Genomic DNA, 24,871 nt, shown 5'->3' with positions numbered 1-24,871 from the left:
ATAGACAAAAAAAACCTTTTGCAGGAGAAATTCTGTGAAAGTGTGGGTTTTAATTAAAATTCATATCTTTATCATTGTCATTGGTTGACAAGAAGCTCAACATGACCTGGCAATGTGTGCTTGCATCCCAGAAAGCCAACTGCATCCTGGGCTGCATCAGAAGTGGGACCAGCAGGTTGAGGGAGGTGATTCTCCCCTTCTACTCTGCTCTCATGAGACCCCACCTGGAGCGCTGCATTCAGCTCTGGCACCCCCAACATAAGGAGGACATGGACCTGTTGGAGTGAGTCCAGAGGAGGACCACAAAGATGATCCAAGGGCTGGAGCACCTGTCCTGTGAAGACAGGCTGACAGTGGCAGAGTTGGGGTTGTTCATCCTGGAGAAGAGAAGGCTCTGCGGAGACCTTATAGCAGCCTTCCAGTACAAGAAAGCTGGAGAGGGACTTTTTAGAATGGCCTTTAGCCATAGGACAAGCAGTAATGGCTTTAAGCTGAAAGAGGGCAGATTTAGATTAGCTATAAGAAAGAAATTCTTCACTGTGAGGGTGGTGAGGCAGTGGCACAGGTTGCCCAGAGAAGCTGTGGATGCCCCATCCCTGGAAGTGTTCAAGGCCAGGCTGGATGGGGCTGTGAGCAACCTGGTCTGGTGGAAGGTGTCCCTGCCCATGGCAGGGGGCTTGGAACTAAATGATCTTTAAAGTCCCTTCCAGCCCAAACCATTCTATGATTCTGTGATCATCAACAGATTCATAAAACTTATGGCCAAGAAAGGAGATTTCATTATTTTGACCACCCAAGTTTGGTACCTATTATGCTAGCTTTTTAATATATTTTTTTTCCTATCCTCATAGCTTTGCACTGAGGCAAATAAGTCAAGATTTTACTACAATGCATGCACTTTCTTAAGGACAGTCATACAGGATAAACCTTATTATCAGGGATTTTTGCTGAAAATCAGATATTAGAATGAAATGAATGTGGGTTTGTACATGTCTTTTTATTAGGAGTGAAGCAGAGGAAGACACATGATCTTCTGGAAGGTCCTCTGTGGGTTTAAGATTAAATCAATCAAGCAGTAGGGAAAAAAAACAAACAAACAAACAAACAAAAAAAAACAAAAAAAAACAAACATAAACTGTAACATACAAATAACTCATGTTGGAAACAATGGTTGGAATGATTCATATTGGGAGCATTCCTGATGCATTCCTGAAATCCTTTAACATAAACATTTCAATGGATAATTTTGCACAATAAGTTTATTTGTAATTATCAAACTGTGCCTGGAAATACCATGTAAAGATGGAAAATGTCCAAATTACATAGATATACTATTTACTACAGCTACTGCAGTCAACATTGTGTGACTGTTACCACAACTTAAGACTGATGGAAGTGGTAAATATTCTTGACTTTTTGCTAATGTTTCCCTTAACATTAACTTGTATCTACAGTACAAGTGGAGGGATGCCTGTAGCTGGATTATACTATAAATACCAATAAGAAAGGGTTTTAATTCCTGCTGCTTGTATTTGCCAGTGACTCCACATGTTAGTTATGATTATTTACCTTACACAGTATTTATTTTTTTAATGTCCCAAACACATATGGTGCCTTTCCTGGAAGTGGCATCAAGTGTCAGCATCTCCTTAGGTATCATGATGAATTGATACTGTTTCTGTTAACATATTGTAAAAGAATGTCGATGCTTCTGAAGGTAATTGGATCTCAAGTGATCCAAGTACCTGGTTTTACTGCAGGTGAACACAATCTCCAAATGAAAGCATTAAAGCTTGACATACATTCTCTAAAATCAAAATTGTTGTTAAAACAATTGCTCTATCATATTGCCCTGAAGGAATTGATCAAATCAATTGTACGTAATCACTTACTCCAAGTAAAACTGAGTGACAACTTTAATGGAAAATGTCTGTGTTGTAGGTGTATTGACAACAGGATACAACATATTGCTCCCAGAAGAGCCAGAACATTTTAATAGAGTAATATGAATGATAGTAAAGAACCTGGAAGACAATTAATGACAATTAATTAGTTGTACTAATAGACCTCAAAAACTCTGGGGTACTAGCCCAATCACTACACTATGTACATTTTGTATTTCATATGTAATGCAGAAGTTCTGGTACAAGAGGAAAAACAGGGACTGGCCTTCTGAGTTGTGTTTGCCTTTGGTGAAAGTTGATTGATTTTGCAGATGTTCCAAACTGATAGATACAGAAACAAACATTCCCGCAACTTATCTTGGCTGTCATCAGAAAACTAAAACCAAACTGAAATTGCAGATCAGTTTGTCAAAGTCTGAAAATGTTATGGAAAGTATATATTACAGACCATGATATAAAAGACCTTGAAATACGTTTCAAGAATCGTTTCAGGCAGAAACCCTTCAGGTAGAAACTCTCTAGTTTCAAATTCTCAGATATTCATTCCTGAAAAGAGAAAAATGGCCGTAACAAACAAAAACTCTTGATGTCCCCGTGATGCTTTTTAACATTTATAGTAAATTCTTGTGTTCATTAACCCTTTTTCTTTTCTTTGTGTGTATGTGTGTAGATTCACCAAAATGCGTAGATTCACCAAAATGCCTATTGTTTTTTAATAGCTATTATATAAAAAGTGCTTATTTGTGCTGGTGTGTGTATACATGAGCATTTCATGTGTAGGCTGATGGATGTACAAGGCACCCACGGGGCAGAGGCTGCGGAACGCCTTCCTGCCCCCCCGCGGGGTCACCCAGCCCCGCCGCGGCCGCGCCGCCGGCCCTGAGCTCACAGCGCCCCCTGGCGGGGCCCGCCCGCAGCGCCGGCCTGAGCCCGCCCCCGGGCCCGCCCTGCCAGGCGCCTGCCTCGCGGCGAAGCTTTTCTTGTTAAACCTCAGGCTCAGATAAAATCAAAAATATTTTCGGTAATCTTTCAATTATTTAGAATAATGACATAGCCACCGACACAACTTTTTAAAACGAAAAGGATCCGGGTTTTTTGAGCATTTTGTTGTGCTTTTCTATACATTATTTTTTCCCCCAGTATGGAGCTCAGCTGTATGTAGACATGGTGCAAATCTGAATAAGGACAATATGCAGATTCGTATGTGCTGTCCTTCAGTGTCTTCCAGGTTAATGTGCTGTGTTTGCAGGTGACGCTTTTTCCTATCCACCACCACTTCCGAGCCCTGGTTGGGACGGGGATGTTAAACAATCCGTCAGGCACTTTGCCCGGCAGCAGTTATTCTTCTTGTCACAGCCTGAAAAAATGTGTCTAATATCTATCTGCAGCCTTGGTTTGCAGAGCTGCATAGAAATGTCAACTTGTAGTAAAACCAGTAATTAACAGTGACATAAAGAAGGATTACATTTCAGCATAACATTTAGAATTAAGATAAAGATTTTGGCTTAAAGACACACGATGTTTCTGGTGCTGAATTATGTTTTAGGTCTTTCTGTACTGCTGTAATAGCCTGGAAGGTCCAAGTCAGCAAATGCCATGTCTGGAGGCACCTAATTTTCTCGGAAGTCCCTTAATTGCTTCCTGCTGTGACTGCAAGGCGCATGCCTGTCTGGGCAGCATGAAGCTGCTTGGTGCCTTGGTCTGTGGAGTCCGTGCGAAGAAAGCGTCTTTCTAAGCTAGAACAGGAATGGAACAGGTTGTTTTTGTGCTGATCAGTGGCATGGCCACATTGATTAGCACCGCAGTGTTAGGATCCTTTCTATGGGTTTGTTCTGCAAAGCTCATTACTGTCCTGCTTTCCGGAACATTTTTAATATCTTCAAGGAAGAGATAGGGAATGATGCTATTATTTTTTTCCATTCTTTTGTTTTCTCCCCTGAATTGAAAAGACTGGCAATGAACCGTAGGTATATGGGAATAAACCTTTCTCAGTACAATTTACAGAGCAGCAGTATGCTTCTGCCTACCTGTTCTGCACTGGGGAGTTTGCAAGGGAGCCAAAAGAAGTTTCACACAGTTTTAAGTGCATAGCATTGACTTAAATGTGTTTCCCTAGATTTCATGAATATTCAGAATAATTATACGCAATATATACTCAATTCCCAGTTGCCTGTCTGATGTTAAATCTACACATACCCACTGTAAGAGCAAAACATTTTTTTAAAAAACTCATGGTGAGTTGTTACAGCAGAGACCAGTGGTGGAAGTGAGCTGTTTTATGATGGTGTGTAACACCAGGCTTCCAACACATATGCCAGCACTTTTCAGATGTAGTCTGTGGGTCAAGCAGATTGCAAATCAAGAACTTTTACAATTTCACACTGAGACTTCTACATTTCCATTTCAAAGGCGGGTAGAGACCCTATCTGTTCTTGATAGAATTCCTACTTGAAATCAAGTGGTATTGAGGGCAAGGAACAAAAGTTGAATAAGTAACAAAGATCTATTTATGTGCCATGGAAAGAACAAAAATCATGTATGTGCATCGGCATCGCTTGACTCTACATAAATTCCTAAAATGATCTGCACTTTATGTAGCGGTTTCATGAAGTAATCCAAAGAGATTTTGCTTTGGTTTTAGCATTTTACTTGCAATTTATAGTGTGTGTTTCCCTTTCCTGTACCTAAAATTAACACTTATTTTCTGGCTCATTTGGCTAATCAACGTGTTCTTCCTTTCTCACCAAACATTTCCAGCAGTTTCTTCTACAGTTATCAGCTTAACTGGCTTCATACCTGTCACTGCTTTCCACGTTTCAGAAAAGGAATTTACCCTAAGGAGTATAAACAGTGACTAAAGAAGTTCATCTGAAATGTAGTAATCATTCACCATTTCCATAAACTAGTGTGCAATGGGTGGCAAAAGGAGTTCTCAGGCTCATGTACACTGTATCAGCTTGTGCTGCGCCCATCTCAAATTGTCAGACATAAATATACTTTCTTCAACACCATGTTACAAATACTTACCCCATCTTTAAGAATATTTTTGGAAAAGGTCTTCAGCAAGTAAATCTTGTTTCTTGATTCTAAGTTTCCAAAAATGTAAAAGCAGCTTTCTCACCTAGTGTGATGTGAAAGTCTTTGGATTTCTGCCTTGTATCTTGCAGTTAGTGAAACTTTAAGAAAGAAAGAAAGAAAGAGAGAAAGAGAGAAAGAAAGAAAGAGAGAAAGAAAGAAAGAAAGAAAGAAAGAAAGAAAGAAAGAAAGAAAGAAAGAAAGAAAGAAAGAAAGAAAGAAAGAAAGAAAGAGAGAAAGAGAGAAAGAAAGAAAGAAAGAGAGAAAGAGAGAAAGAGAGAAAGAAAGAAAGAGAGGAAGAGAGAAAGAAAGAAAGAAAGAGAGAAAGAGAAAAAGGAAGAGAGAAAGAGAGAGAAAAAGAAAGAAAGAGAGAAAGAGAAAAAGGAAGAGAGAAAGACAGAAAGAGAGAAAGAAAGAAAGAAAGACAGAAAGAGAGAAAGACAGAAAGAGAGAAAGAAAGAGAGAGAGAAAGAAAGAAAGAGAAAGAGAGAAAGAAAGAAAGAAAAAGAGAGAAAGAAAGAAAGAGAGAAAGAGAGAAAGAGAGAGAGAAAGAAAGAAAGAAAGAAAGAGAAAGAAAGAAAGAAAAGAGAGAGGAAAATCAGCTACACTAATGATCCAGTTTCCTCAGATTTCATTTCTGAAGCATTATTAATTTAATATTTTGATTTTTCATTGAGTGGAGACAATGAACTTCAGATAATCCAGTACACGAAGAAAGACAGTTCTTGCTTACAAGTTCTTGCTTACTGCTTGGAAAACGTGCACGTTCTTCTGTATGAACAGAGGTATGGGCAGTCAGCTTTTCTGTTCCAAGCCTTTTGTAAGATAAGTAAGGGAGGAAACCTACTGTTTCACACCTCTTTTTTTGTTTGTTTGTTTTATATGTTCCAAAAATTGAAAAAGAGCAATATTTTCACAAGATTGCAAAACTGCATTGGCAAATTGTTACTGTGTGGATTTTCTATTGACCAGAAAAGAAATTCCTGACATAAAGCTTCAAAATGTGTACATACCTGAAAGATATTTAAATATGTATCAACTATTTTATATGTGTATACATATATAATATCTCCGCTTCCTGAAACCATAAGCTTCTGCAATAGAGATGGAGACTTAATGCAAAGAGTGGAGCAAAAAGGACAGTTGCAGGCTGAAAACCTCACTTTCTGCCTTTGGTGGTTTGACTGCTTGGCAGGGTGAAGAGAACTCAGAATCTTGTTTCTTCCACGGGGACTGTTTCTCTGTGCGGCATGTAACTGCTAGTAGCAGTAACACAATACCATCTCTCAGTCATTAGACTGAGTTTCTTTGGCTTGCTGTTCTCTGCATGAAGGAGGGAGGTCAAGATCCCCAGGGAGCGATGTCATTCTGCTCCTGGAGTTTCTGGGCATGCTCAGAGAAAACAGGAATAAAATTGGGAGGTTTAGCTACACAGCTGAGGGCTAAAGTGCTGGTTCAAACAAAAACTTGTTAGTATTCTGTAGATATTCTCACATGTATTCTTTTTCTGAATTATTCCTCAAGTTAATGAACTTTTCAATTCTTTTTCATCGTCACAGAATCATAGAATCATTTGGATTGGAAAAGATCTTTAAGATCTTCAAGCACAACCATAAGCTTAACATTGGCAAGTCCACCACTAAACCATGTCCCTAAGTGCCACATTTTTTGCAAAATAACACCTTTCTCTATAGGAATAAAGGATGCATCCATTTTCCTTCAGTCTTCCTCTGTCTTGCTAATTAAATGAGTAGCTTGGAAAGCCAAAGATACTGTTTTGAACTTTACAGTCTCAGCAGAGCTTGCAAGCAAGTTTACTACTTTGGGGGCAAGTGTTCTGATCACTAAATAATTAGCAAAAACCTGGGTGGTGGCAGGAGTGGAATCACAAGTGGCCTCAGCCTGGAAGAAGTGCACGGAGTTGGAAGTTTGGAAAACACACAGCAAAATGGGGCCTCTGTAGGGAGGGAGGTGGCAGTTCCTCCGGTTTCTTGGGATGTCTGGCCAAAGGATGGCAAGGGAGCTCCAGGCAGCATAATGTGAGGTGGTTAGGGGCATGCTGAGCACCGCAGGTGCTGCCTGAGCTTTGCAGGAGTTCATGCTTTTCCATAGCTTGGTAATCATTGGGTCCAGAAATTAGGACCTGTGTGCCTCAGTTCTCCATGTCTGTAGTAGGACCTAAATTCTCATCCTCACTGCTTACACTAAATCACCCTTAAAAAGCACTCATATAAGGACACTCTTTTTTTCATAGGAGGTAACATCTTACTGGCTTTGCCTACCAGTTTTACTTAGATTTTAGACAGAACAATTTGCAAGATACAGCCCTGACCAACTGCGAGAACACACATTCTCATGCAATTCTTGCACACGATCTTACACACATCCTCACACAATTATTACATTTGTATCTTCTGAAAATATTCTGTAAATATGGAATATTCTGAGATAATTGATACCCATTTTGGTTTTTATTGTGATCGAGTTTACAAGAACTATGCTTATAGATAATATGCCAGTGTCAGTTTTGAGAGCAAGTAGTTGAAAGTTGTTTCTTTCAAATGCAGCCTTGGAAGGTTGTAAGGCTGATGGCTTTTTTTATTCAAAGTTGACATGTTAAAGTTAACCCTTAGTTTAATGCTCAATACACTGCAACTGATTTTTCTCACTTTATTGAGCTAATTTTATTCTGTATGCTTTTAGCATAGTTTTGATATAATGTATTTTGTATTAAAGTTTAACAGTTGAAAGATAGACATCTCATGTCTCATTGGTACATGTAATTAAATTGCTGATACACTGTGTAACTTGACTTTTTTTTTCATGCAGTTCAGTTAATCTTAAAATTTCTGAGAAATTAAATAAATTAGTGTACACTACTTTTAAATTCAAAGCAGACTACTGGACTTGGTGTTCTTTAGTGCCTGGGAAGAGGACTCACAGATTATACTGGAAGATCCCTTTCCAGGAAAATCTTATAACAAAATGTTTATTCCAGTAAGTTAATTTTTCCAGTTGTTTTCCCAAAGCTGTTCCTATGGGAACCCCTTGATTAGCAGTATATTTTTAATCCATTTGTGTTTTTACCAGCAGTCACGCCTGTTAATAATTTTTACTTGCTTTTATGTAAAATTTCTTGATGCTTACTTTTTCGCAGACCCTTTCATGTCGACAATACAGTTAATCCTGCAGGCTGCCAAAAGAAGCAGTTATGCTCCCTGAATGATTCTGGCCAACATATAAGCAGCTGTACAGCAAATGGCAACAGAGAGGTGCAGGGAAAATGCGAGGGAAACCTTGAATCTTCTTGTCCTCCGATACTGCTGCAATGCTATCAGTAAACCCAGTGAGCATGCCTCCGCCTTTCAGCCAGGAACATCTCACCACCCTGCCTCTGCCTTTCAGAAATCTTTTGAAATAGTGTATTTTGGGCCCGTTCTCTTAGGTGACGTTAAATTTCACTTGTTTGCAGCTGAAAAAAAACTTAAGAGAGGAAAGCTGATCCTCTGTTTCTGTGGCAGTCGTGTGGAAAAGACTTTAAAATGACTGGCATAGGCTGTCTACAAGTGAGTGAACACAGTCACTCAGCTAAATGTGAATGAGCCTACATGTCAATCTAAAAATTATTGTATCTACAGGAAAAGGCTGCCCACAAGCATTCCCTAATCTTGTGATTGATTAAAAAAAATAATAATACTGTGATTAACAAATCTTATTCAAATGTATGGAATAATAAATGACAGCCTATAGATAAATGATTCTAGTTCTGTTTCTGCGTAGAAGGTGGTAGAAAAAAGGGACTTAATTCCAAACATTAAACAATTTGTAGTGCAACATAAATAAAATGTTCATTTTGATCTTCTGGATAAAAAGTACTTTTGGTTAGACTTCAATGCTTACTGAAGTATTGAAGCAGCTCTATTTAATTCACTGTAATGAATGATATTGCCTAAAATGTAAAAAAAATTGCTCTGTGACTAAACCACAGTACCTCCCATTACCGAATATATTCAAATGCCATGTGAATCTCTGGAATTATTTAAATGAGATGATCAAAAATCAAAATGAAATAAAACAAAACCTGAGGACAGGATGGAAAAGACGAGATGTCCTGAGAGGAAGGGAGCTCACCTATTTCCCCTTTGCTCTTCTGACATGGCCAAAAGTAGCCAAACTTTCTGTCCCTCACTTCAGCCACAGGTGGAAAACTCATCAATCTCTACATGATTTCAAAGACTACCACAGAAAAGCTGCTGCAGTTTGCAAGGCCTGGATAAAAAGTATTAGAATTATGTCAAAACCACTCACGTCTTCTAAACATCCAAAGTACAACAGCTACTGCACAGCTGATTTTCTGTTTGGTAATAAAGAACATGTTTTCCATCAGTAAAGGTGCAAAACTGGGTAGGACTTTGGAGAATTACCTATTCTGGTCTTCTTTTATTTGTGCAGCTTTCTATTTTGAAGTTTGGCTGTATAGCTTTTATTTACATTGTTGGGTAGTACCTAATGTGTACAGTTTTATTGGATTCAATGAGATTACGCATCAGAGTAAGCAGCAGCATCAATACATATTCTGAAATTTTATTTCATTGCTAATGTATTCAGTCATTGCAAGACTCCCTGAAGAAACGTAAAGACTTTTTGTGAAAGACTATGTTACTTTCACGCTATGTTACTCTAAGGTTTGAAAACCTGAAATGGCCATATTTGTTTTAAAAACCTCCCGTCTTTTGGAACAAAATTACTGGGAAATCCTGCCACCAATACATAGAAATAAAAGCTCACAAAATACCGTGAGATCATCTCAGTGCAAGATTTTTGCAATTGAAATGGAAAATAAAATAAACAAAAAGCTTAGCTGACATTTAAGATCCAATATAATTCATGTTTATTTTCACTGTGTACAGAAGGTGGAGCCAAATTCATAAGGATCTGTGAACTCACAGTTCATTCTTTGAATGGTTTTCTAGTGTCTTTCTAGAGGGGCAGCTACCTCCGAGGAGATATTGATTGGGTTCAGTTACAATGTTGGGATAAATTCTTTTATGACCAACTTTTCTGGTGTTCAAGCTGTCTGTAGCAAGGTTTAGAAGTTCCTTGGCACAGCTGAAGAGCATCTGAGCCTCCATGTATTACCCTTCTCTCTTTCTGTCCATCAGCGAGACGGGAGTGAATTTGTATTTCTAAGTGTAGCATGGGAAAGTGAGCAAGCTGAGTATCACCGTGAAGAAGTTGTGGTGAGATCTGAGTTGTAAGAAGTGGCAGGCACCAACCAGCACAAAGAATAGAAAGGAAACAATCACCCCAGACTGTGAACACTGTATTTTCCTTCTCTGCGATCCTCAAAAATTTTAAAATGAAACACACATTTAGCTGTTTTCACTGCTAGCTGATATTTCAAAGAGCAACTAGAGAATAGGACAGAATAATTTTGAACTTACAGAATGGAGCCTGGCATTAGGAAATTTTGCTCCTGATCCTGGTTGTGCCATAAGCTGTCTATAACTCAGAAGAGCTGCTGATATTCTCCATGGCAAACTTTCCCATAAAAGAGGTTAATATAATGTAACTTGTTCTACATTGATATTTATAAAACACTCTGAGCTTCTAGACAAATGACTGTGCAACAGTGCAAGATACTTCTGGAAAGTAGTGACCATTTGCTGGGCTGGGCTCTGATCTGATGGCATCTGTCACAGACCTTCTCCACACTTTCATCTGCGGTGCTTCAGTCTTGACGTGTTTCCAGCGGGGCCTCTTTTAAAATAGCAGGTTTTTTTCTTTTACAGGCAGATCAGTAAGAACAGAATCTATCTTACGCTGAGTAAGCTTCCTTTTCCCCTGGGGAATGCCTAGATTTAATAGCCCCGTAAGAAATGAATCCGAGAGGCCAGTTTCAACAAGGAATGGCAAGTCTGCTCACTCAGAGACAGTCTTGTGATTATCCTACTTGTTATTATTACTATCCTTACGATTATCAGAAAATACTGTGTTATATGCTATGTATTGTGCCACTGAAGTGGGAACGGCTACTGCCTTGGGGGATGTCCATTGCCTTTAATTGCCTTTGCTTTGAACAAGCGATGACCCTATGGAACTGGGAAGGGGGGTGGGGGAAGGGGGGGGTGGAGGGTCGGGGGTGGGGTGGAGGGAGGCTTTGTTTTGTAGACCCTACGGTGCTGGGTGCAGCAGCTTCCAGTGGGCTCCAGCCCAGTCACTCCAGCTGAGAGAACATGTAAGCGCTGTGGTCAGCAACTTCAAAGCTGTGTTATATTTCTGCGTGATATAAATTCCTTAAACAAGCAAAACCCACTGGCTGCTTTAAAAAAAAAAAATCATTAGCCTGCACGTTTATGTGCTTAGGTAATCAAGAAATATCGCATTATTGTTCCTTGGACGTTCTAAGAAGCTTTACCTCAGTAGGGCATGTAACAGGGCCACGAATTATTCACAAGTCTGTCTTTAAAGCCAAATGTGTGAGAAGGAATATCTGTGAAAACATGCCGAAGATTACGTGCCAACCAGGGATGTGGGTGACTGCACAGTGCCTTGAAAGGCACACAAGAAAATCTGCATGGCATGTGTATATTCTTCTCACTTTAATGGGTCCATGGACTCCTCTCCCAAATTGCACAGAATGAGGACAGTGCTGTGTATGGGAATACTCAGAAGTGAATTTTACAAACAAATTGGAAAGAAGACACGCTATTTGTCTTAAGTGCTCCATAAATCACTGACATGCTTAACTGGGAGTAGACCATGAACCCCACTGGTATCAACGGGAAATTTTGTAATGGTCAAAGGACTAGAGAACCTTCCAAATGAAATATTCACTAGGGCTTTCCTGGCAAATCAGGTTACTAATGTATTTTTGAGGGAGTGTTTGGAGACAATACAAGGAAAAAGTTTCTGTATAGAATTCTGTACTTGTATTCAGGTAATAAATAGAAAGAAAACAGTGTGCTGATTCCTGTATTAATCATGAATCTGTGTCAAAGGCTGGAAATACTAAATAATCCAATTTACAGTTCCCTTTGGTAAGTCTGTGGAAGAGCAGCAGTGGTACTATGGGCTCTGAACTAGTTCGCAGATTCAGCCAAGGATTCAGCAAAGAGTGTACAGAATTCCTGTGGAAGTCACCCTGATGTTCAGTCCCAGAGATGACTTGACAGAGCCTGGGCTCCAGTACTGTGTCTGGGTGGCAGTGTGAACGTGCCCTTACAGATTGTGCCAAACCAAAGACAAACAGGTTCTGGAGTCCTAGCATTGCTACACTGACAGATTGCTTCACAAAACAGCACTGTTTGCTCCCAAAGGCAAAATGTCAATGGATGGCAATATAGGTCCCTGAGAGCTCTGGGCCCCAAAGTCTTCATTTCTATCATGTAAAAGGAGTCTGCATTCCATGATACAAGGCTTCAAACCTATGATCTTCTTACCCGTCTCCTGGTCCGTAATTAAGAACAGACTTGCAAATATCTGGGGTCTGACACCCCTGTGCTTTCCTGTTGAACACAACTTCAGCTGAGGAGGGGCTGTGTGTGAAGACATTTGTTCCATCTGAAAAGCTTATTTCCATTGTGATGCAAATGAATGCGAGTCTTTCTGGTAACCTTGTGAAATGCTAGATCATTGCATCATCTAAAGCTAAAAATGTTCTGGTAATAGGCTGTGAAACGTGATCATGGAGACTATGCCCAAACTCTAAGAGACATTTCCAAGGCATTTTTATCAGAACTAATAGTAATTCTTCCTAATTCTGCAGAGTATCACGGTGGAGACTTGAAATACTTTCCCTTTTCATGTGGATAATGCCGTAGCAAAGCAAAAAAAAAAAAAAATGTTACGTTTATTATTGCTGCAAAATTATTCTTCTTTTGTTACTAACATACACATTTTAGTTACCCGAAGTGCATTTTAAGAGTGTTGGGCTTACGAATACCATTTGTTTATTTAAGTGGAGAAATACTTCTCGGTCTTTCTTTTGAAAACAGAATGTTTTAAATATTGCAAAGCCTATATGGGAAGATACATGGAAAAATGCAAGATCAGGCAAGCTGAACCGTGATCCTGCCAGCTTTGACAGGGAACGATAGTGTTGTATTCTAACATGCTATAAATCAAGGTTTTTTTCAGGGCATAATTCTGCTTTCCTAAAGGGCAACTTTTTCAGCACCAACATATATGACATCCTAGATCCTGCCATTGTCTCAGCATTGGCACACACGTAGCCATGTTGGTGGAGTTTTGTACTTTGCTCTAGAATAACCAGTGTTTTTATGGGGCAGTACCGGGAGCATTATATGCCCTCTGTTCACTCTCTAGACCATAGTCACGAAGGCAGCAAAACACTGTGGTTTTTATATTACAATTTTTTCATTCTCAGGAAGAAGGTCCCACAGCCTGGTAAGCACAAAGCTCTATTTCTCCCTTACTGTGAAGAGAAAAAAAACCAACCTTAAAACAATGCTCAGAGAATATGAATAAAAGGTTTATTTCTGCCATATGGCTTGGACAACTGCAAAAACTGAAAAAAGCTGTCAAAACTAACAGTCAGTGTCAAAGGAAAGGGGGCAAGCTTGGGAAATAGGCAGCCATCTCCCGTCTGCAGCTGGGGGAAGAGGAATGGAAGGTGTGCAGCTGTAGTGTACTAGCTCTTTTCCTCGAACAGGAGGCACTGTGGTCTGCTACAAAGAGCTCCAAAGGCAGAACCAGGACCGTGAGTTTCTTTCCCGGCATCAAAGCTCCCTGCTGAGTGTCTTTCTACGAAGATCTTGTCTTAGTTCTTTTCTCTGGAGAGTTTTGGGTGAAAAGCAGTAGGTAAGGGCTGTGGAAAATAAGCAGTAATACCTAGGTTGTGTTGTAAAGTGTAGCATTCATTATTTCAAGAAGAAACTGCAGAGAGGACCTTTATTTGGGAACCTCTCAATGGCCATTACTGAATCTCTCCCATCCTATAAAGAGCAAAACCTGCTCATCCACACTACTGAGCTCAGAAATAGCCCATGAGAATAACAGGAATTGAAACCCAAAAGTCTGGTACAACCCAAAATGTCAAACTTCACTGAGAACTATCTAACCACTAACACTTCTAGAGAAGCTCTTAAGCAGTCCCACAGAGGAGCTAATACCCCATGACACAATTCCTAACGCAGTTTGGACTTCATGTGTGAGAAGCTTAACATAGGCAGAGAAATAAATTAATCTGTGTTCTGCAGAGGAGGCATTTTTCAAGGGGCGTTTAACCAGGCACTGGTCAGGAGCTAAGCCAAATTAGTTTTCTTCTAATTGAATAATCAGTTTTGGAACATGCTTTTAGTCTGTAAAATGCACTCAGAAATTACCGGGAGCATTGCTTCTTACTATTGAAGACTGATTCTCTGTACTATGCTTTATTTTCTGAAGTTTCCTGGAAAGAGTTTCCTGAAATGTGAGATCATTTCTTCATTTCTCCCGTAGGATGGACACAGGCAAACACACACACAGAAATAATAATTTAAAAAAAAGAGTGATGGGTATCTCTTGTAGAAACAAACAGGCTGCTTCTGGTGTGTACTTTCATGTGTGCACGTAAAGGAAGCTGACCTAAGTAAACAAAGCTGTGCTGACAACAAAAAGCAGAGAGGGCTTGAAAGGGCATCCCTCCTACGTGGTGGCGAGGAGGGAACGGAGACAGCCCCTACGTCCGGGAGGTTCATGCTGGTTACCCATTTCACGCGTTTTTCCCTTTCCCTGTAGCGAAACCCCTGGTGCACACCAGAGCGCTAAGTTGTTTCATCTGTCCCGGGCAAGCCCGGGTCTGGATACCGTGCCACCCAGGTGCCGCCAGTGACCGGGGCGGGGGCGGGGGGTGCTGACTGCCCTTATATTTGTTTTGTTACATCAGCAAGAGTGGACTTTCATGCCTTCGCTCGCTTCTTTTCCTCGGGCTGGTTTTTGCTGTGCCTTCAGTTCTTTCCCTCCTCCCCCACCTTCCTCCTCTCCATTAGCAGCGCGCCCCTCCCCCTGGCTGCCACCCCTCCCTCTCCCCTCCTCTCTCGCAGTCAGAGGCTTGAAAACTTGTTAAAAGCTCTCCCAGTGTTCCAAGTTAGAAAAAACTTTTACGAGGTATCAGCACTTTTCTTTCATTAGTGGGGAAGGAAGGATGAAAAATACAAAACAGCAGTAGACTTTTAAACTTTAAATAGGCAGGTCTGAGTGCCTGAACGTGCTCTTCCATTTTACTTCAATCCTCCAAAGAAGTGTTCTGATCCAGTTTCACTGCTGATCAGCAAGGGTAAGTTGAAAGTTTTCCTTTTTCATCTTTTAGTGTATCACTTTTTTTGCCACACTTTTTTTTTTCTCCACCCTAAGAATTTCGTGTTATTGTGGTGATGGTTGAACTTGTTTAAAAATACACATCTATAGAAGTGTAAGTTCTCTTAAAGTGTTACTTTCAAACTTGTAGGAATTCCTTGCTTTCTTTCGTCCCGTTTCTCTACATTTCTTCCAACATTACACTTTTATAACTTTTAACCTCGTTCCAGTGGAGAAGCTGCGGTGGAGTTGTAACTGCAGGGCTAAGTTGCAGACTTGTTGCTGGTGTTTGGGTGAAATCGCTCCTCTGTGCCCCAGACTAAATGAGCTCCTGTAAAGAAAAACTCGAGGTGTGCTTTGGTCTCCTTTCTTGTACAGAAATTGCATCAGAAGTCAGTAACAGGGAGACCTTGTCCCCAGTGCGTCCCATTTTTGCCCCACACATTTTGCTTTCATGTGGAAATCCTCATTGATGCCTAATAGTTTGTGCAGAGCAAGGTTCTTAATTAGGTGCTTTGTTAAATGCTGCAGCTACTAAAGTGGTGACTTTCACGTGGTCTTCCAGATAAGTTTTCCCCTTTTCTTTTAAAATAGATGTGATAAAACCCAGACGTGGGTTACGGATTTTTAACCTGGTTTGTATATAGTTACTCTGTTTTAGCAACCTCGGTGAGGGATTTTAGAGCAGGAATGTGAGATAGCACGCTATGCCTTACCACGTTGGCAATGTCTGTGAAAGTCTTGGGTAGATATAAATGAAAGTTGTCTAGGAAGAACCGTGCAAGAATATCCACAATATGTGTCATAATCCCAATGTGACGCATTCCCTTTATATTACCTTGAAGGCTCAAATACTTAAATGCAGAGAAAAAATGCTTCTTGAGCAGCATCTCTTGGAGAACTTAAAAGCTTTTTACATTGCAAGACTTGGAGTGGTTCTTTACAGCAGTTGTTGCCTGCTGCTTGCCATTAGTTAAAGAGCAACAGGGGAAGGCAGGAAAAAGAGCCTTCAGCTGAAAGACAAAACACAGTCCATCTTACTGAGTAACACGTTCCTCCTCTTAAATCAGAATATCGTGTGCTTATGCGTGTCCTCACATTTTGCTTTGAGATAACCAGCGAGAGTATTTTGTCTGAGGAGTTCCTTGTGGTTGTTGTGTGTGAGATTTATGATAAACCCCCTGGTAGTGGGGACAAAAACGAGCTACGGGCACCTTGTGCCTGACTTCTGTGTGCGTGCGTGTGCGTGCGTGTGTGTGCATAGGGAGCAAGTTGGAGAACGTGCGTGAAGCTTTCATCCTGCCATTTTTAACATCTGGACAGCACACTACAGTACAGAATTTAAGCCTCTAGTCTTTGGGATGTTTACTGAAGTGTTTCCTTCAGAAACTTCAAAGCCAAACACTGGCACTGACCCATGATACCTAAGGAGCATACAAATGGGAGAAGGGTGAACAGCAGGCTGAGTTCAGGAAAGGGGAGAGAGGGACACAAGGAGTTCGACTCGCCACATAAATCTGAATGCTTATACACTCGGGAGCGCAAACAGATTCAACGCTGTAAAGTTATCTAAGCTCTCATATTATGCAAGCCTGAAAGATTAGTTTTATTTGTCTCCGAAATGAACATCGGTTTAGGCCAAGGATTCCTGTGGGCACGAGGAAGGTTAGATGACATTGAGCAATGTATCTCTTTCATCAGATACGTTGCGCTCTTTTTTTTCCCCCCTTGTCTCTGGTATTCTTTCCCCATGCTACCCACTGAATTTATCTCATGTGGAGGCTGTTGTTTATACCACACGTATGTTTTAGAAATCCAGGTTTCAAAATCCACAACCAGGAGCATCAGGGGGCCCGGGCCCCCTCAGGGAATTCAACATTTCTTCTCTTAATTCCGAAGTGAGTCAGGAGAGAAGGGATGAATCTGGGCAGTGATACAGAGGGTAGACCTGACTTGTACAGCTAGAGAACGTCCAAGAAAGTGTTTACAGTTGCTTTTGTAACTATGCTTTACAACTAATTTAGGTGGAGAGGGTACAGCACAGGAGAGGCAGGGGCTGTGGGGTAGGTCCGCTGATGGCTGGCCGCCTGCAGTACTAGCAGATAACAAAAAGAACACACAGTTGTGACACTTTAAATTGTTAGTGCAACCATTTAGTGCGTAATCTTTGTCCGGTGGATGAAATGAACTGAAGTTCATCTGCAGACTGACAAACGAGCTACACCTTCCCAGGGGAATGTCTGGAAGACATTTGCTGATTTTTTTGTAACATTTCAGGAAACTAGCCTTCCCTGTTCCAACTCATCCAAATCCCATCAGCTGTACATCTTAGCTGCTTTTTCTGCAGTGCTGGTTGCTTTGGGGAAATGCTCAAGCTGATTGGTGTTCAGGGTCCAGAATCTTCTCTTTTGCTGGCTGTTAATGTGTGTGGGAGCACACATAAAAAGGTAGGAAAGGTTGGAAAACCAAAACTTTGGCCTGTTTCCCAACTGCTTCAGCTGCACAATCCCATTTTAGATCCCACTCTAACCCTTACTGTTCTTCCATCCGCTAGCATGTGACCTCCTAACACTGTAGTCAGACCTGGGCATGTTACCACAGCACTGAGTTTGCATTATTCTTCATGGAAAATATGAACCAGATGACATGATGAATGCTGTCCATAAAAAATAGTTCTAGAATTTCTTAATTGTGGCTTACAAATCAAATTTCTTATGTATGTGGTCATCCAAAATCCATGCAGATGAATACTGTCATATCTCCTGCTGCTCTGTGGGGTTTTTTACTATCTTTACCCACACACAGTAGGACCTGGAAGAAGTCTGTATTTTAAAGAGTTTACTAGGCCGGCATTAGTCTGTCTCAGATAAAGGTTATAATCCTGTAAAGCAATAATCAGTAAGAACTTCTGAAACACATACTCATCATCAGACATATCCCTAAACTTCTGAAGTACTGAAATTGTATCAATTGATCAGGTCAACCTGTGCCGTGCAGTGGACTCACTTAAGGTGTTTGGGAGTGTTAAAAGAAGTTTAAGTTCAGAATGTTGAAGAACTATTTTTAAAGGTTATCTGCCATCCATTTCAAACTATTTACAAAGCTAGACTACTTAAATAACTGTTTGACACAAAACCTTGGTTTATACCTAGTAAAACAGATACTGTAATCAGTTAATAAAAATGGTTGTTCAGTGCCCTGAAAATAAACAAGTTAGATCCGATGAATGAATTTTCTTTACAACAAAACAGAGTACTGTGTTTCATAAAGCAATAGAATCCACTTAAGCAAGGAATAATATATTTGTGCCACCACAAGGTTATCTGATCAACAGTACAATGTTTTGAATTGATGTGGGCTTTTTTTTTATTACTGGCAAAGGCTAGCGTGTAACTGATCTCTTTTAAAAAAAAGTTGCTTTTCAAAACTATGTATGAGTAATTCAAGCATGGAACGTTTCCTCCTAGAGTTTATATTGCCAGAGGACATAAATGAAACTTAGCAATTTTGCATGCTGAAGCAAATTAAAAAATAGGTAGTAAATTCTCAAAATATTGCAGGTGTGGGATTAAGTAGGTCAAACCTGAAGTAAATCACATTGCATTAATGGACCAGAGTGGAGTGTAATTAAAAAACAAACAACACATAACTGCCTAGAAATAACACGTCCTCTGTTTTCTTAATCAAACTCTCAATCTGAAATAACATTTAGACAGTAAAAAAATATGTTGAGTCTGAGGAAAGTCTGTTAATGCAGTAGTTTTGAATCATCGGAAAGCTGACTAATTAAATCAAGAAGCTGTTACTTGAAAAAGGCTCCTTCTGTCCACTGCCGCTTCCAGGACATGGAGCGAATAGCTTGCCTTTAAAACAAACTTCACGTGTTGTATAGTTACAGGCTGTTCTCTGTTTTAACAATCCCAGCCTAAGGAGAAACATGGTCACATTTCATTTCAGCCTTTCCAGACCTCTGTGCTTGTGTGCCTGACTTCTCTGCCACTCCGAGCCCAGAAAGGCAAACCAGCCTTTCCTGGGAAGGACTAAAGCTGAAGGGATGTGTCGGAGAGAAACACGCTGTGTACTTGCCTCCTCCCAGTGGAGGCTTCCAGGTTTAAGTCTGAAGCAGGCTGGCCCTTTGATGGCCCTTCATTCATGTGAAGAACTAATTACAGGAGGAAGGGTCTGCGTGGCAGTAGGCAGACTTCAGAGCAAGTTGACTAAGTGGACTGAGGAAATGGCCCTGGGATGTTTTTCAGGGGTTCAAAGACAATTGGCATCGCGGAGCTATCGGAGCGGAGCGAGTACTTCAAATGCTTGTCTGCCATTACTCTCTCAGACTCTTTCCGATGGCAGCATTTGGCATCCATTGTTAAGCTTGATTTTGCCAGACATAATAATCTTGTGTTTCCAGTGACTCACTGCTTCTTGAAAGCAAACCTCCTTGGTGCTAAAATTTCCAATTTAATGAATTATCCAAAAAGGGCTTTTCCTATAAATGACCTTCACTGGGGAATATATCCATGATGTGACGGGGAGGAAATCGTTTGGGCATTATCAAAACTATTAATACCAGGAAGGGATTACTCAGCATGCGTGGAACAAATACCTATACCCAGCAGTATCTACTTTAAAAGGGAAACTTTGTCATTATTTTTCTTTCAAGTGCCTGATTTCACATACTTGTTCATGGGGGGTCAAGTTAAAAATGTTAAGTTCTTATGCAGAGAAGATTACCATTCCTCAGTTGATAAAAACCCTATAACAAACTCTGTTTTTCCCTAGGAATCTAGAGCATCAAATAAAAAATTTCATTTCTTTTATGTCATCCTGTGTATTTCCAGATATCCCCGAGAAGCCGCCTGTGTCCCAGAAATGCGCACTTTAAAACTCAAGTGGAGAGAGACAATTTAGACTTGCAGTGTTCAACACTTGGAATGCAAACTGCGTGCCAGGAGTTGCCTTAAAAACAGAAAGAGTTCATTTACCTTTTTTTTTCTTGCTAAATCTTTTTCCCTTTCAGAACTAAGTGAAGGAATTTAAATACAAAAAGATGCAAATACAAAGCTGAAATTACAGTGAATTAAGCAAGCCACAGATAAACAGGAAACCAGTTACCAATATGGTAACATGAGCTCAGCTGTGCTTCGTGTATTTACTATTTTTGATTCCTTCATAAAACTATAGGCGAAGAATGCTAAATTTGATCTTTGTGCGGCAAATACTAATGTATAAACTTTATGTAGATAGCAAGTTTTTTCTGAAGGTGAGTGTAGTATAAACTTGACAGCATTAGGAACTATACTCTTAAATGTATTAGAATGTAGCCATGTGCAAGAGCTCGGTTTAATGTTGCTGTCGGAAAAACAGCACATATTTTGCAATGGCAGAATTTTAGGCGTCCAACCCTAACATTAACTTAGTATAATCTTTTGTATTTAGGTTATACTGTGGTTTGCTTTCTTATTGTCCTAGAGACTGAACATAAAGACTACCCTGAATGATCCACGCTGAAAGAGAGAAGTCTTTCATGTATTCCTGGCACATGCAGGCAGCGCTACTACATGCTCCCACGCCCTGCTCCAGCAGTGTGTCATGGCTGTCTTCTGCCTGAGGCAGGTGTAGATCCCTGGAACTGAGGCTGCCAGCAAGGAAGCCCAGCCAACCACAATGGCAACTAAGGGTTGTCATAGACTTCTTGAAAACTGGAGTGAAATTAGAAACCTCTTTCTTCATTGTGCTCTGAGACATTATGCGTTACTTTCTCTTTTCAGTTTCCCTGATTTCCCACCCCACCTGCAGACTAACTAAAACTCTGGTTTCTCATCAGAACATGTAAAACACATGAATTAAAACAAAGCTGACATCGCTACTCTGTTAGCATCGATCTGTGATTCAGTGTTTCAAAGGTATTGAAGTTCTGTCTTAATCATCGCTTTTTTCTTTTTTTTTTTCTTTTTCTTTCCTTTGTCCTTCTTTAGCCAGCATCCTGTGAAGATGGGTGATTGGAGCGCCTTGGGAAAACTTCTTGACAAGGTCCAAGCCTATTCTACTGCAGGAGGGAAAGTGTGGCTGTCTGTCCTCTTTATTTTCCGAATCTTGCTATTGGGGACAGCAGTTGAATCTGCTTGGGGAGATGAACAGTCTGCCTTCCGGTGCAACACTCAACAGCCTGGTTGCGAGAATGTCTGCTATGACAAGTCCTTCCCCATCTCCCATGTACGCTTCTGGGTTCTGCAGATCATATTTGTGTCTGTACCTACCCTTTTGTACCTGGCACATGTGTTCTACGTAATGAGGAAGGAAGAGAAGCTGAACAAAAGAGAAGAAGAACTCAAGGTGGTCCAAAATGATGGTGTGAATGTGGATATGCACCTCAAGCAAATAGAAATTAAGAAATTCAAGTATGGGATCGAAGAGCATGGCAAAGTGAAGATGCGCGGGGGACTGCTCCGTACTTACATCATCAGCATCCTGTTTAAATCTGTCTTTGAGGTGGCTTTCTTGCTGATACAGTGGTACATCTATGGGTTTAGCCTGAACGCCATCTACACCTGTGAGCGAGATCCATGCCCACACAGAGTGGACTGTTTCCTCTCCCGTCCAACTGAGAAAACCATCTTCATCCTCTTCATGCTGGTTGTGTCCTTGGTGTCTCTTGCCTTGAATATCATCGAGCTTTTCTACGTGTTCTTCAAGGGTGTCAAGGATCGTGTGAAAGGGAAAACCGACCCCTACTCCCACAGCGGTGCCATGAGCCCTTCCAAGGACTGTGGCTCCCCCAAATATGCTTATTACAATGGCTGCTCCTCACCAACCGCCCCCTTGTCTCCCATGTCTCCCCCAGGGTACAAGCTCGTTACTGGAGACAGGAACAATTCCTCCTGTCGTAACTACAATAAGCAAGCCAGTGAGCAAAACTGGGCCAACTACAGCGCAGAGCAAAACAGAATGGGGCAGGCTGGCAGCACCATCTCCAACTCTCACGCCCAGCCCTTCGACTTCTCCGATGAGCACCAGAACACTAAAAAACTGGCATCGGGACACGAGCTGCAACCCCTCACCATTGTGGACCAGAGGCCTCCCAGCAGAGCCAGCAGCCGAGCCAGCAGCAGGCCTCGACCCGACGACCTGGAGATCTAAGCTTCTAGCTGCAGTACTTGCTCAACTATGAAACGACGTGCATTGGAAGATGCAGTCAGTGCTGATCTTATTCCAGTGGAGGTGGTACTTAACAGTCTCAAGCAGGAGATTTTAAAAATCATAAAAACAAACAAGCAAACAAACTTTTAAAATATTTGCTGTTTTTGGGGGGATGTGGGGTTGGTGTGGGGTGGTACAGTACACATTGGTATTTAATGTAGCTGGTTTAAAGAATTTAAATACTAAAAAAAAAAAAAAAGGAAAAAAGATAGGTAGTCAGTACTAAGGTAGGGGGTTGTTTTTCTAGAAAGGCTGTAAATATCTGAGTGTATGTGTGTACTATCATGTTTGTTTCTAAAGAATCTTCTGTAATACTAAAACCCAATAATAACTGAACTCATATTTGTCAGGGTGAAGTGCTGCCTGAAGATGAAAACATTTTTCCTATTCAACAAGCAAAAAAAGTCCAGGCTTGCCTCTGATCATTTCCCTGTCAAGAACATTCCATTCTTAGAAAGTGCACTTTGAAGGTAAACTTTCATGCGTGGTCCTCCAGGTTGTCAAAAGGCTCCTGTAAGGACAATCTACAGCCTCTGAATCACTCAACTCAAATTCCAGATATGGCCCACCAAGAAATACTTTGGTCACCTGCTTTTCCAGCCCTTCACGCAGGTAGACTTTGTGATGTGCGTAAGTGGGATGGGTCCACACTCATAGAACTGGCAAACACGCTCTCTTGCCCACAGCAATATTTGTGTCCTGCTGCTCACGTACAGTCTTAATTAGCATCATCTAAAACCCAGTTTGCTGTCACTTGCGGATTTAAGCATGAGACAGGCAAGCAACTGCCTTTAGTGAATTTCATCACACCTTTATGTGTATATTAAGGGTTTGCGTGTGTGTGGACGTGGAGGTAAAGGTATACACAAAACACCCTCAGAAGCATACATTGAGAAATAAACGCACACATATGACTTGCAGTTGACACTTTCTCTTTGATATTTGAAGGTGTGGGCCACTATGGTGTTTACATTCTCTGAATCCTTCAATGCAAGTGAAGCACATGTCATATTTTTTTTTAATTCTATAGAATATTTTCCATGTATCCTAAATGGATGCTTTTTTAAAAATAAAAAATTGAAAGGGTCTAATCCTGGATGTCTTGGTCTGGAAAACCTCTCTTTTAAGCCAGTGGGAGTTTTGCCTGAACGAAGGCTACAGGATCAAGCCCAAGATGTAGCGAACCATGTTCTTGCTGGCATGAATGATTTTCTTTTTGTAGAAGTTAGGGGTGGAAAAGACCCATTAGGTCATCTAGCCAATCTCCCTGATAGGTAATAATGATGCTTGAATGATAGAAGATGTAGTACTGTAAGCAAGCTTTAGTCTTTTATGTGAGAAACTTAGAAAAAATGCTTTGTGCTGGATTAATAATAAAAATGCCTACATGACTTTTGCAGTAACTGGTATTTTTCTTGTTCTAAATACTCACATTTACTGAACTGTAATGTCCACTCTGAGTTTGACAGTTAGGTCTTTCTAGATGACTCTAGCAACTTTAGTGTTTACACTTAGATTTTGTTTGAAATGCAAGTGAAGTTGAAAGGATTTTTAAAGAGTACAATTCTAGCTAATTTATTTGAAATATATGCTAAAGAAATCTACCAGTTTCTTCAAATGCATAGCCTTTTAGCTGAACACAGGTTGACCAAGGAAATGCATAGCTTGGTTTCATTTTGCAGCAACACAGATAAATTGTTTCATTTAATACATTATATTAATTTGTTTGACATTCCATGTTAAACTGCTGTTGTGTTCAACTTCATTGCATGTATGCAGCCATAGTCCATTGGATCGTGTTGTCTGGAGAACGTTAGTCAATAAAGTCTTAATTTAGTATAAATATATTTTCTAATTGTCTTTTACTGTTTTATATGTCCATGTACCTTTTGTCTCAGTCTTATTGTTATAATACAAACTCATTCCTTCCCTCTCATTTTTTTTTTCCCAGTCACTGCATTTCAGCAGTATTCTTGATTTAATCCATCTGGGTTTACTTTGAACTGAAATTTGCGGGACCAGATTGAGATACTCTCACAACACTGGAAAAAACAAGCATCGTTTGTGCCACTCCTGGAACGAAGTCATACCCAGCATGAACTACTGTAATTAAAATTTTCCCATGAGCCTCAGAATATACATATTTATTTCCAAACTATTATTAAAAAGGTAGTAGTAAGATACTATCACCTAATTTTTCAAGCAATTTTTGTATATGGCCTAGATTCAACATTTTGAAATCGTTGCCTCTAGTTTACATTTCTCCATGTCATCAAATTGCTTGACTGACATTTCAATTTCTGGAATTAAATCCTCATTCTTTCAAAGTCAATGGGAGAAAGGTACTGACTTTGAGAAGGCTGGGATTTAATGTACTGTCTACTGCTTCACCA

The 24,871-nt window shown here is 40.4% G+C and overlaps 1 protein-coding gene across 1 annotated transcript; it reads left to right on the top strand.

The window, feature by feature from the left end:
* The first annotated feature begins 14,970 nt into the window (after window positions 1-14,970).
* On the top strand, window positions 14,971-24,321 carry GJA1 (gap junction protein alpha 1). The gene is made up of 2 exons (XM_040598525.1): window positions 14,971-15,258; window positions 21,257-24,321. The coding sequence occupies exon 2, from the start codon at window positions 21,273-21,275 to the stop codon at window positions 22,416-22,418; it is 1,146 nt and encodes a 381-aa protein (XP_040454459.1). The 5' UTR covers window positions 14,971-15,258; window positions 21,257-21,272; the 3' UTR covers window positions 22,419-24,321.
* The last annotated feature ends 550 nt before the right edge of the window (window positions 24,322-24,871 follow it).

The sequence above is a fragment of the Falco naumanni genome, chromosome 6 (genome assembly GCF_017639655.2).
Source record: "Falco naumanni isolate bFalNau1 chromosome 6, bFalNau1.pat, whole genome shotgun sequence".
NCBI classification, from domain to species: Eukaryota; Metazoa; Chordata; class Aves; order Falconiformes; family Falconidae; genus Falco; species Falco naumanni.
This window is presented reverse-complemented; position numbering and strand designations above follow the sequence as displayed.

Excerpts from the sequence above, each read along its gene's own strand:
- GJA1 (XM_040598525.1), top strand. The coding sequence starts at position 21,273 with ATGGGTGATTGGAGCGCCTTGGGAAAACTTCTTGACAAGGTCCAAGCC.